The following is a 13,340-nucleotide window of genomic DNA, read 5'->3' as shown; positions in this document are numbered from 1 at the left end:
GGTTGGTATGGGAGATTAAGAAAATGCGCTTCTGAGCTCTAGCTGATGTTTACTGATATGAGAAAGATCAATGCTGTGTAATTGAAGCTGAAATCTAAGAATCCCGTCTTTCATTATATGCAACTCCAGTCAAAGCCATAACATATTGCACTGCCTGCGATCTGAAGCTCTCAGACGTACCCTTGTCCGTGATCCCCGCGTTCTCCAGCTCACCCTGGTCAGACCTCGTCTCGAACTCCTCCCCCAGCCCCATCCGGCTCGGTCTACCAACCTCGCCTCGGTCTCGACTTCAATCCGTGAGCGTGAGAAGTGGACACGGTTCGGTTCGGTTCGGTTCGGGGTGCTGCAAGGGCCCATTTTCGATACGGGAGTGGGGCCGGCGGCCGCTCCCAAACCGAATGGATCTGGGCCGGATCTCACCCCGCGGTCTAACCCCACGAAATCTGGCTTGGCTGGACATGTTTCCGACACCATCCCCGCAACGGGCAGCAATAGACCGAGGTCCCTCACCCGCGAAGCAGTGAACTACGCGTCGTGCTGAGCAATTGGTGTCGTTGATAGGATGAAGAAGGTATTCTGGCGCGTTCAATAAAAAGCGCCACAATGGCAACACCCTGGGCTAGAGATCCAGCTTCAGGAGACTGTAAATTCCCATCCAACACCCCAGTTCATCAAACATTCTCCAATCATGCCTCTCCCCATTCAGATTGCGCACAAGCCCATCGGCAAGCCGGAAATCGGAGTCAACAATTATCAAGGCTTCACCCCAGGCCGCACTGAAGTCCTCCCAAAGGGCTGGAACGGATACAACGCGAAGCCTCTCGAAAGCGACATTCGAATCGACCACGACGTTGAAATCAAGGTCCGAGATGGGTGCAGGCTCTACATCGACGTGTACCGCCCAGCGGACGCGACGGAGAAGATCCCGGCCATCGTCGGCTGGTCTCCTTACGGCAAGAAGTACAGCGCTCTGACGATGTTGCCCATGACACCGTGGTCTTGCTGCGTCAAGAAGAGCGATCTTAGTGGCCTCGAGAAATTCGAGGGTCTGGATCCTCAGAGGTGGTGCCCAAAGGGGTACGCCATCATCAGCGTCGACAGCAGAGGTGCCGGCAACAGCGACGGCCAGGTTCCGATCATGGGTCTGCAGGATGCCGAGGACGCATACGATGTCATTGAGGCCATCGCCAAGATGGATTGGTGCAACAGCAGCGTCGGTATGGCCGGCAACTCTGCCCTTGCCATCGCTCAATGGCACGTCGCCTCCCTGAATCCGCCGTCGCTGAAGGCCATTGCACCTTGGGAGGCGAGCGGTGATCTGTTCCGCGAGCAGTTTGTCAGAGGTGGCATCTTCTCCATGAGCAACTTCGACCTCATTACAAGTTTGATCATTAAGGGAACTTCGGGCGTCGAGGACTTTGCGGAGATGTATCGCCGCAGCCCTCTGTCCAACATCTGGTGGGAGGACAAGCGCGCGAACATGAAGGCCATCAACATTCCAGCGTACATCTCGGGATCCGACTTCAGCTCTATCCACACCATGGGCAGCATCAGAGGTTTCATGGAGCTTGGCTGTGAGAAGAAGTGGATTCGCTGGAGCGCTTGGCAGGAGTGGTTTGATCTCTACAGCGTTCCCGAGACGAACGAAGACCTTGCAGTAAGTCTTCAAGAGCCCGGGCCCCTTTTTCGCAGACGACTGATATATCAAATAGAAATTCTTTGATAGGTACCTGAAAGGCATCGAAAACGACTGGGAGAAGACACCGAAGGTTCGCTGGACATCCCTTAAGTTCGGCGACCGAGAACCCGAAAGCGATATCCTCTTCGAAGACTTCCCTCCTCCGAATACCGACTACAAGACCTTCTACCTCGAGAACGGTGCTTTGTCTGAGTCAGTCCCAGCAAGTGCATTAAAGGCGTCATACAACTCCGAGGACGGAAACTCCCTAGCCAAGTTCACATACACCTTCGACAAGCCCTCGCGCCTGATTGGCATTCCCAAAGCAGTTCTCTACGTGTCTTGCCCTTCTCACAACGACATGAACGTCTTTGTGAACATCCGCAAGCTCGATAAGGACGGTAACCCGATGATGCATCTGTGCTTCCCCTTCTGGGCGGCGCCCGTCAAATCGATTCATGATATCGCCCCCAAGGAGCGAAGCAGTACGAACCTTCACCTTGGCTCGGTTGGCCAGCTGAGGGCATCGCACCGCAAGATCGACCCGTCACGTTCGATGCATCCCCAGTTCCCCTTCCATCCGCATGACGAGGAGCAGAAGATTCCACCTGGCGAGATTGTGGAGCTGGAAATTGGCATCTGGGCTATGGGTGTGGACTACGAGGCCGGCGAGTCTGTGCAAGTCCAGATTGGCGGCCAATTTCCCTCTATTGCGGAGTACAAAGCCTTCTCGACGGAGCGACCTGAGCATGAGAGGAATAAGGGTGAGCATTTTATCCACTGCGGTCCGGAACATCAAAGTCGGATTATCTTGCCGTTTATTCAATGATAGTACTCCTGTTTAGATATTACTCATGATTGGATATTAATTGAAAGTTTGGCCATAAGAACTGTGAAACTCGCGTGTGCGAAGTGTGAAAGTGCATGGGATTATCACCACCTTGTATACAAGTGACTCATTTGAGAAGGTACTTGGTCAAAATAATGAAGCTTCCAGGCTTGCTCAAGTTAGACGACGTGTTAGTTGCTGGAGAGCAATTCAGGCGCGTTTGCTTTCATGCCATCACACCTGCTTCGGTACTAAGCGCAGCAATACCCATTCTCAAGATACCCACTTGGAGGTAGAAGTTGAGCGTACAATTAGGAACCAGGCTTCGACATAATGACCATTTCGAAGTTATCGTAGTATTCATTCCAAAGCGATTTAATTCAATCAAGTTCATTATCTTCGTGTCTGTCTCCATTCCAAATTCAAGTTCCCAGTGTGATCTCCGTCTCCGACCTTTTGAACTTGCATCGCAAGACCGCTTCTTAAGCGGGCTTCAACAAATTCCAGTCGTAATTGGTATCCTAGCCTTCAAAGTCATGATGCCGTGCTAGTGGTTGTACGACGGAGTGGCACTAGTCTCCGCAACAGCCCACTTAGCAACCATGGCTCTGATTTGAGTACCCCAAATAAAGACAAAGATTCCAACAGCCCCAAGAGCAGCAGTCAGTCCACCGTAAACTCCGAAAGCTCCATCGTATCCAATGGAGTTGACAAACGGCGTGACTCCGTAACTAGTGCCGAAGGAAATGACGCCTCGCATGGCGCAGATAATGACAAGCACAGGGCCGGAGCGGGTTGGGTAGGCGTCGAGGGCGTAGGTGATTCCAACCTGGTTCGCTCCCACGAAGCCAAAGTAGTAAGCGTTGATGGAGAAGACGATGGCAAACCAATGGAACCTCTCCGGGTGCGCCGCCGCCTGGCCGTAGAGGATGGAGGCGAGCGTGCCCACGATGACAGGGATGATGAGAGGAATGAGTCGGTACTCGGGCTTGTGGATGCCGCCATTGCGACGAGCGAAGTATTGAATGATCCAATCTGAGCCGCGGCCCAGAAGGGGCAGAGCCAGAAAGGCGACGACGATCTGGCCGGTCAAAGCGAAGCTGACGACGGAAGAGCTCCAGCTGTAGGGGGCTGCCTGCAAGATAGCTCCATACGTGGTGCCAAGTGCGATGTTGACGCCGCTGTCGAGAAGAATACGTTAGTGACAGTATACTGGAACTTTGTGGGTAGGTTGGCAAATGCCCGGGCTGCGTCTTACATTGTAAGGCCGTTCAAAAGTAGGGCCCACATCATATCAGGGAAGAAGGTGACAATGGCCATGCCGGTGCAGCATTGCCAGCCCTCCTTCCAGTCGGGCTTCTGGTTGAGAAGGCGGATGTCGGAGGCCAAAGTGCGAGGCTTGAAGTTGACAAAGTCGAGTTCGCGAGGCTCGGTGGTGGTTTTGCGGGTGAGCATCTCGGTGTAGACACCAGTGGTGTCATCGACGCCTGGGGCATGAGCAGTGACGAAGCGAGAAACCGAGGCTTCCTGGCCCTGATAGGCAGCCAGGGGTCTGTCGTACTTCGTCTCAGGCACCATGAAGATAGCAAAGAGAAAGGTCAGAGCAGCGATACCGGCTCCGAGAAAGTACCACCCGGATGAGCCAATACCGGCGGCGATATAAGATGTGAGGAGAGTGTAGACTCCGCTCAGGGTAGACTGCCAGAGGGTGAACCACATCAGGCATCGGGCTCGCTCATGGAGGAAGTGAACTTCTTGAACCATCAACGGGCAAAGAGCTTCACTCTGTCCAGCCGCTAGACCGAGGATCATGCGAGCAGCGAGATGGGAGTTGTAGGTCTTGGCCGTGCCACAGAGGATGGATCCCAAAACAGCCAGGGCGCAGGAGCCAAGGAAGACAGGTCGACGGCCAACAGCAAGGGCCAGAGGCATGCCAATGAGATTACCCAGCCCCATGAAGAGCGATGGGTATGTCATGAGGTGTGAGATGTCTTCATAGCTGCCGTGTCCTTCAGCTGCGTATTGTGGGATGAATTCGCCGAGGAGTGCACCGAGTCCGGAAACTTGTACCAAGCCAACGGCGGCGAAGGTAGCGCAGGTCATCGTAATAATCTGTTATGGAACGCGGTCAGTATACCGCCGTATTACTTTCTGGTTAGGTTTCAAGGGCTTACCCATTTTCTCAGCTTGCTCAAGTTGAGAGGGTCTAAGAGGTTTTCAAGTCAGTTTTCATGCTTCCCAATCCAGCCTTGAACTCGGGACTCAAGATGACTAGATTGAGATTACTTACCTCGTGGGTCAGAACTTGGAGTCGGGATGAGATATGTGACGTCTCCATCAGCCAACTGGACATTGGGCTTGTAGATTCCATCGTCAATCGGGGGCTTTTGGGCAAAGTCGGCGGATTCGACTCTCTCTTCGGTGATCTTGCTGTCTGTTTCGCCCATGTTGGATAGCTTTGAGCTGCTGAGAGTGAAGTTTTGAAGTGAGACGAGGGATCAAGGTATCGTTTTGATTACTGTTTTCTGTCCTCTGTCCTTCAAGGTAGGACTTTGAAATGAGGATGTTGATCGATACTCCCTATCCAGAGACAATCCGGGGAAGATGGGTCTATTTCTGTGATTGATGTTACCTGACAAATGTCGACGTTGCCATTTGCCGAACTCGACATGCCTCAACGACGCTCGTCTCTACATGTCTGATTCCTTGGCTGTATCCCTCCCCCCTTACCCCAGCCTTCACCAAGATTCGGCGTGGGGTACGGATTGGGGAAGCTGGGGTGCAGATGATTGTGAGAGAGGGGCCCCGGGCTTGGGTCAGTCGCTAGTGTCGTTCGGCGCTCCGTACCCATTCAGCTTGTTTGCGGGGAAGACTAGCCAAACAAGGGGAAGCCCAGCAACATGCCCCTCACGGCACCCCGGAGTTGGAGTCCTCGGTTTGATTGCTGTGCCACACTTGACACGACGCTTCGGTTCGGAAAGCGACGTCTTTGTTATTGTCTTATCGTTCTCTTCGCCCTTAGCCAAGAACGGGTCATCACGGATATGCTTTCCCCTGCTATGTGGCAACTATTGGGTAGAGTCGCGATGGCATCTTTCGTCATTGGGCTCATCTCGGATGGAAAGCAGCTCGGTACGGTTTGGGTTAATATTGCTCTCAGATACCACATCCGCGGACTCGGGAATTCTTCACGGATGGCGATGCCATGAAGAAAGAGCCAGGATCTTCGGATCTTCGCGCGAAGTCCTCGGAGCAAGTCTCGGAATATCATGATTGACAATGCATGCGCCAATGCATCGTTGAAGAGTACTGCATACGCGGCTTTCCAAGCGAGTGTCCTTGTTGGCGATGCATATTGCAACGAGGAACTTTGCAGGCCTTGCCCTGCTCGAAGTTCGGTGTTTATCACGGTTTTCACTGGTGAGATAATGGTTTGAAGGATAGCAATCTTGTTCTTGTACACTATGCTAGCGAATGACAATGTCTTTTAAATACATGATGATGAAGCCAGAAGAGCCCGTGATTTTAGCTCATGCGCTTGTTTGGATGTAGGGAATTCCGGTCAACTTGAAAGCTCTCTCACTCAACACCGCGTCGTTCAGTGGCCTGTCCCTCACAATGTGATCGGGCTTTCCGTTGCGAACTGCAGCATTCGAGCCGGTGTGTCTGGCATTGGGCCAGTGAGTAGTTCCTAGGCGGGCTACGCGGGCAAGGTGTTAGTGACATATCAAATCATAAACAGATCCATATCGGCTTACCTTCATATGCGGCCTTCTTCCTCAATAGGTCCTCTTGAGTGGCGTCGGCCACAGGCATGAAGCAAGTATAGACAGCCATGCGATCAATTTCGCCCTTGACAGGAACGTTGTAGTGTGCGGTTCGGGAGTCCCAGACAATCAAGTCACCAGGGTCAGCGCAGACCTTGATCCATTCGCCGCCGTGGTCCTTGAGCCACTGCATACCGCGGTCGGTGAATCCGTACCACTCCTTCGTCCAGGCTGGAATGCGAGGCTCGTCCTTGAGATCTTCGTGGAACTGGGCGCTGAGGTTGTGGGAACCCTTGCAGACAATCAGACCGCCGTCATTAGGACCGCAAGGGTGGAGGTTGACGAGGCCTTGGAGGCAGCGGAAGCCAGGCTTCTCGGGGTCCTGAAATGGTGTTAGTAGTGACTTTTGTCTTACAATTGTGTAACGCTTACTTGATCTTGATGAGGCCAAGGCTTGTTCTCCGGCAAGTTGGCACGGTTGGCGAAGCCATAGTTGATGACGTCGAAGGAGACAATCAAGTCTTCGGTGTTGTAGACCTGCTCAAAGGGCCCGACAACTCCAGGCTCGCTGCGGATGCTCCAGACGAAATCTTCGTGGCAGGCGCCGTAGGCCATCAGCATGCCCTTCTCGTTGATGACGGGAAGCTTGTCGGGATGCACGGTAGATGGGTCGTTGCGGTCGTATCCAAGACCACTTCCCAGCTGGTCAGCTTTCGAGCTTTTCCTAGAAGGTGATGTTTACTTACAACGACTCAAGGACTGAGTACATCTTGTCAGCGTAGCCATCGGCACGCTCTCTCGGGATGGCACCCTTGATCAAGGCATAGCCATCGCGGAGGAGGTCATCTCTCCAGTCACCAAAAGTCGGGTCTGAGCCATCCATCTTCATGCGACCATCGTCGACGGCCGTGATGGGAGCGCTGGGTTGCTCAGTGATGGTGGTAGTGGTGGCCATGTTGGATGTAATTGATGTGAGTGTGCCTATGCAAGTGCGTCTTGGACTGCTGCAGAGCTGTTGCAAAAAGTCTGACTCGGGTTAGACGATCGCGGCTCTTATTGATATCTTGGATCAAGGCATGATTTTCGCCACGATATGTCCTCCCGAATAATGCCTTTCCGTGCATCCGGGGGTTCCTCCAAGTCTCCGAGGTCTACGATGGTCACCCGTGGTGACTTACACTCGGGCCCCTCCAAATCCTCGGTTCGGTTTGTTCGGTTCGGATTTCACTGCAAAATAAGTACCCCTGAACTGTCTCCACAATGCCATGGCATGCGTGCCGATTCCGGTGGGTCGTCGGCAAGTGGACGGCCATTGATTGAAGGATGATTACCAGAATGCGGTAGGCATATGACTTCCCTCGGAGCGGTCGACATCTTCTGATTGTCTCAAGTTCACTGTGGTTCGGCGAATCTTGGATAGGATTCGTATTTGATCTTGCCAGGGTGCTCTGGGCGTTGTTACTCGGCATACCTTCAGTGACCTGTCAAAGCATATCGCAATGGCTGCCAATACTAATACATTTCGCATTGTCATCGTTGGTGGCGGCATTGCAGGCCTCTCCTCGGTATGTCGGGTGCTTGCTGAATCATTGAAAAACATTGCTGATACTTGCAGGCCATCGCATTGCGTGGGCCAAACCGGCACATCACTGTGCTGGAACAAAGTCATCTAAACAAGGAAATTGGTGCAACGATATCGTAAGACGCCATATCCAAGGCCGAAAAAGTCCTGTCGCCTTTAGTCTCTGAGCAAAGTGACTGACTGGTTGGTACAGCTTACAGCCGAATGCTTCGAAGTGCGTTTGTATAAGCCATAGCTGCCAAACGTGGTAGCTCCTTCCATTATGCTAACCATCGTTGTGCAGGATCGTTGAGAAGCAATGGGGCCTAGAAGATTCACTTGCCAAGAAGGGCTCCATGGCCGACAAGGCGGTGCGCATTGATAGACCATGAGACATCCAAGTACATGGCGCTGATGTCCTCTTCAGTTCCGCATCTATGACACAGACGGCAAACTTCACGCCGAGATCCCATTTCATCTCAAGAAGAACTATGGAGCCGTGGGTAGACCCTTCACTACGTGAGAGTCGTACTGTCAATGATGACTAACCGGCCGCCTAGGAACGCATGGTGTACCACAGGTAGGCGAAGAGCGGTATGCAGTCAAGATGCAGGAGCTGACTGCCAAGGGTTGATCTGCATGATGCACTTAAAGAGGCTGCAACAAGAGAAACACAAGATGACGGCCCAGTTATTGTACGTACTGGGTGCGTGGTTGCGAGTTGTGATCCAGAAGCTGGCGTTGTGAAGCTTGAATCCGGCGAGGAGGTCGTTGGAGACCTGGTCGTAGGTGCCGACGGCATGTGCGTATCACCTCAAAGTTACTATCGTTTCTCAAATTCGGTTTTTACTTACTTTATATGACAGTAAGAGTGTCCTGAGACAGGCTGTCATTGGAAAAGAGGCTCCCGCGATACCTACCGGATTATCGGGTGAGCCCACATACGTTATTTCTCGCATCTTGCAGCAGCTAATCTGAACCAGCGTATCGACTCATTATTGACAGCTCGGAACTCGAGCAAGACAAAGACTTCACATCCGTCATCGACCCCAAAGAGTCGATTACCACGATGATAATGGGCCATGACCGGAGAATCATCATGGGCCCTGCTAGAAATGGTTCGATTTACAGCATTGTTGCCATGGTCCCAGATGGTATGTGAGCTATCTCATTTGGTGCGAAGCCGTTGCTAATAGTTACCAGATCAAATGCAAGAGAATGCAGAAGGCAAGTCCTGGACGACCAAGGGAGATCCCGAAAAGCTCAGGGAAACTTTTAAAGTATTCCCTCCTTGGGCAAGAGCTGTCTTCAAGAACTGCACCGAAGTTGGCCTGTGGCAATTACGTGATCTTGTAAGTCGAAACCGCCTTCGGAAGGGATTTCACTGACAGCTATTTTGTAGGATCCTCTGAAGACATGGCATAAAGGACGCACTATCATCATTGGCGACGCAAGCCACCCGATGCTTCCGACCCAAGGCCAAGGCGCCAGCCAGAGTGTCGAAGACGCAGAAGCGCTCGGGGCCATCTTCTCCGATGTTAAGACTAAGCCAACGGAGGATGAGGTTGCTGGTTTACTCAAGGCAAGCATAACATCTCCGCAGCATGTCATGTATCCTAACAATTGAAGCAGACCGTTTTCGAGTGCCGATGCGATCGCGCAACGCTCATTCAGGGCTACAGCAGACAGTCAGGCAAGCCAGCAACTGACAAGTCCACCAACAAAATCACAATGTGAGTGAAGGTATCTTTCCAGTGAAGGTGAAAGAGAACGTTCTGACGCGGACAGGAACCCCGGAGAGTTCATGGATTACAACTGCAATTACGGCGGGGCACGAGCGTGGATGGAGAAGCAGGCCAAGCTGAAGGAGTTGGCTGCGATTCCTGACCACAAGCACCAGGGCGCAGCCGCCCTTGCGACAAACATGACGGCTCTCAGTCTTGGAAGCGAATGAGGTGCCAGTAAAATGAGGAGATGGGAGAACCGGTAGAAGCTAGACTTTGAGATTCATGTTTGCTGCATTGGGGTCAACAAATTGGACAGAACTTTGCGGACTGTTGGTTGAGCATCGAATTCGCCACCCAAGCAGCGTGTTAGCCGTACGCAAGTGGAGGACTTTTGCCGAAATCTGTCGATTGGTTCTGTCGTCTGACAACAGAACAGTTCTTCATCAAAAAAAGCTCAATACGGGTCTTGCATGTCACTGCTGATGTGCACATGTGAGTCACATGATGGCTCATCATGATGCTCTCAGACAATTGTGACTCGCTTTCACCCAATGTCGATTGATCTGCTGCTTTTTTGCGAATGGTTATCATCGCATCGAAATTGAGTTGGATTTGGCCTCAGTGGGGATTGGCTCAAATGAAAGAAACATTTACAGGGAACATGAACTGGGTTGCAGCTGAAGGTGATGGCTGTGCATCGTGGACCCCGAGAACACCGCGGCAAACCACTGAAAATAGCCCAATTAGGACCTGTTGAAGATAGCCTAATAGAGACAAACTGCTACAGTTATGCCGCAGCCCGCGCGTTCCGACTTAAGTTCGCGCTTCAGCGCAGTCTAAACAGTCTAGCTAGAGACCCGGGCCCGGTATGAGTTAGATTTCAGTGTATGAGCACTGCCCAAACGAAAAAGTCAAGACAAACTTGCCCACTGCGGGACATCGTAAATGTAGTGGGGATGACAGAATCAGCACTAAAGGGTACGGTACACAGCTAAAGAGACTGTTGTTGGTTTGCGATGCACGCCGGCATTTGGTCTTACGTCACACGCGCCAGTTCGGACCAACTCAGATTCATATATTTATTAAGTTTCTTCCGCCTTGATCTTGAGGCTCTTGCTCACCTAAGAATGATCATCCTCAGCCAAGCGTCACCGCTCCCATCCAGCATGGTCATTCGCCTTGGGGCTTGTCAAGCCCTTCACTACGGTTGTGCACTGGGCGTCGCTCTAGTCCCAGCTGTTTCAACACTTGCACAACTCCGCCGAGTAACAGACAATAGAGTACGACCATTACCACAAAATCAATCAAACCCACGATTAATTCTTTTACTTGTCACTTTTTCTACACTTGTTTCAGAATTTTTTATCACCGCTAATCAACCAAACGCGTTGGAAACTGAACAACCTCATTTGGTTCATCTCTTTGTGTCTGTTTTCGCTTGGACAGTCGTTGTTTTTCGTCGCCATGGACGCGGCTTTTCTCTAAGCGTTCCCGCCGCCACAGTTCTCTTTGAAACTCCACTACTAGTTTTGACCGCTGTTGGCGATCTCAACTCCACCCGACAAATCGCCATACTCTGCTGCCAGGCAGTCCGCCTACTGGCTGTGTTGCTCCTTCTCTCGGTCCGGCTAAGTCAATCACTCAGCAAGAATCAACAAGATGCCTCGGAAGAAAGCCAGCCATTCCTCCGGGCGAGTTCTATCGACAGAAGCGATTCGACTTGTTACGGCAGCGTGCCATTTAGCGATGATACTGAGACGGAAGTGGCCAGCAAGGACTCCGAATCTGATTCCGAAGATGACGAGGATGACAGCGCCAGCATCAAACGTCGCCGTGCTAAGCGACTTAGGGAGACCGGAGGCTGGCTTGGTTACATCAAAGACTTTGCCATCTTTCTGCCTTATCTGATCCCAAAGAAAGACCGGAAAGTCCAGCTCTCCATCTTCCTTTGCTTGCTTTCCATCGCTGGAAGGAGAGTTTTGAACGTCTTGATCCCAAGTCAGTTAGGCCGCGTTACGGATGAGATCCTCAACAACCAGGCTCCTTACGGAACTCTGGCCATCTGGCTGGGGTTGGTCATCCTCAAGGATGACGCAGGCCTCGGTCTCCTTGACGCGCTCGCCAAGATCCCGATCAAGCAATTTTCTTATCGCCAAGTTACCAACGCTGCTTTTGGTCACGTCATGGGCCTGTCAATGGAGTTTCACTCTGAAAGAGATTCAGCTGAAGTGATGAAGGCCATTGAGCAGGGCGAGTCACTCACCAACGTCCTGGACACCGCCGTCAACGAGATACTCCCTACCGTCATCGACTTGTTTGTCGCGTTTTGGCTGCTTTACTGGAAGTTCAATGTCTACCTCGCTCTTGCCATGGCATTGGCTGCGGCAGCGTTCATGACGCTTGAAGTCTATACATCCAGCATGAACATCAAGAACAAGCGCGCCTCAAGCAAGGCAGAGAGAGAAGAGGCCAGGGTCATGCACCAGGCTGTTCAGGGTTGGCAGACTGTCACTTACTTCAACATGTTTGGCTACGAGAAGCGTCGCTTTGGCGAGACTGTTGAGTCTCGACTTGAAGCCAGTCGTAGGTACGGCATTGGCGACGCGCTTGTTCAAGGCCTTCTCGACATGGCCGTTCCGCTCACCTTCTTCGTTCTTGCCAGCCTGGTTTTGCGCGAGATCTCGCAAGGCAGAGCCACTGCGGGCGACTTTGTCTTTCTGCTTCAGTACTGGGACTATCTGGTCTGGCCGTTGAAGTGGCTTTCGCACGATTACCGATACTTGATGAATGACTTGGTCGATGCCGAACGTCTTCTCAATCTCCTCCAAACCAAGTCAACAATCGTCGAAAGTGAGAACGCGAGGGAGCTGAGGGACGTCAAGGGGCACGTCGAGTTCGAGGATGTCAGCTTCTCTTACGATCCAAGACGGCCGACGATCCAGGACCTGAACATGTCAGCTGCGCCAGGGCATACGATTGCCCTAGTTGGAGAGACTGGTGCGGGCAAGTCCTCCATTATGAAGCTCTTACTTCGATTCTACGACGTGACTTCCGGACGCATCACCATCGACGGCCACGACATCCGCGGCATCACTCTCAGCTCACTTCGAGATGCCCTCGGCGTCGTCCCGCAGGATCCCTTGCTGTTCAACGCGACAGTGATGGAAAATCTCCGCTACGCCCGGCCGATGGCCACCGATGAGGAGATCTTCGATGCCTGCCGAGCGGCCGCAATCCACGACAGAATCTTGTCGTTTGCGGATGGCTACCAAAGTCGTGTGGGAGAGCAGGGTGTCAAGTTATCAGGTGGTGAGATTCAGCGACTGGCTATTGCTCGAGTTTTCTTGAAGGATCCGCCAATCCTTATTCTCGATGAGGCTACCAGCGCGGTAGACACCAAGACGGAGTCGAGCATTCAGGGTGCGTTGGACGTGTTGAAGGAGGGCAGGACGACCTTCGTCATTGCACATCGACTATCTACGGTTGTTAGTGCAGACAAGATCATTGTGGTTCACGAGGGAAGGGTGGTGGAGAGTGGAACTCATAATGAGTTGCTGACTCTTGGAGGCAGATACATGGATCTGTGGACAAGGCAAATCGGCGGTAACTCGGAGAAGGCCACATCATTATAGATTACGCGTGCTTTTTCTTTGCATTATTAGGTAGCGACATACACTTGCTTTTGACGGAGCTCTTCTTACGCCTGATGTCCTGTGAAATCTGACATCAAGTGAAACTGTAATATCTCATTATGATGCCCATTTACGTGCCGAAGAAC

At 52.1% G+C, this 13,340-nt stretch overlaps 3 protein-coding genes across 3 annotated transcripts; 2 read left to right on the top strand and 1 right to left on the bottom strand.

Moving 5' to 3' along the window:
• Positions 1 to 15: 15 nt before the first annotated feature.
• Positions 16 to 7,229, bottom strand: GCG54_00005474 (uncharacterized protein; the record flags this gene model as incomplete). Its single annotated transcript, XM_045405496.1, has 9 exons — positions 16 to 73; positions 3,068 to 3,688; positions 3,766 to 4,619; positions 4,682 to 4,713; positions 4,798 to 4,941; positions 6,091 to 6,207; positions 6,266 to 6,656; positions 6,707 to 6,968; positions 7,021 to 7,229. The coding sequence occupies 9 exons, from the start codon at positions 7,227 to 7,229 to the stop codon at positions 16 to 18; spliced, it is 2,688 nt and encodes an 895-aa protein (XP_045260477.1).
• On the top strand, positions 563 to 2,507 carry GCG54_00005475 (uncharacterized protein; the record flags this gene model as incomplete). The annotated part of the gene is made up of 3 exons (XM_045405497.1): positions 563 to 571; positions 668 to 1,657; positions 1,713 to 2,507. 3 exons carry the CDS (start codon positions 563 to 565, stop codon positions 2,505 to 2,507), a joined length of 1,794 nt encoding a protein of 597 aa, XP_045260478.1.
• A 544-nt stretch (positions 7,230 to 7,773) lies between the features above and the next one.
• On the top strand, positions 7,774 to 13,194 carry GCG54_00005473 (Heavy metal tolerance protein; the record flags this gene model as incomplete). Its single annotated transcript, XM_045405495.1, has 13 exons — positions 7,774 to 7,839; positions 7,890 to 7,972; positions 8,140 to 8,206; positions 8,263 to 8,334; positions 8,396 to 8,415; positions 8,464 to 8,637; positions 8,702 to 8,766; positions 8,819 to 8,989; positions 9,039 to 9,187; positions 9,238 to 9,399; positions 9,468 to 9,568; positions 9,624 to 9,772; positions 10,757 to 13,194. The coding sequence occupies 13 exons, from the start codon at positions 7,774 to 7,776 to the stop codon at positions 13,192 to 13,194; spliced, it is 3,717 nt and encodes a 1,238-aa protein (XP_045260476.1).
• Between the last annotated feature and the right edge of the window lie 146 nt (positions 13,195 to 13,340).

Source organism: Colletotrichum gloeosporioides, assembly GCF_011800055.1.
Source record: "Colletotrichum gloeosporioides strain Lc1 chromosome Unknown consensus_67, whole genome shotgun sequence".
Taxonomy (NCBI): Eukaryota; Fungi; Ascomycota; class Sordariomycetes; order Glomerellales; family Glomerellaceae; genus Colletotrichum; species Colletotrichum gloeosporioides.
Note: the sequence above shows the minus strand (reverse complement) of the source record. Positions and strands in the feature narration are given on the sequence as shown.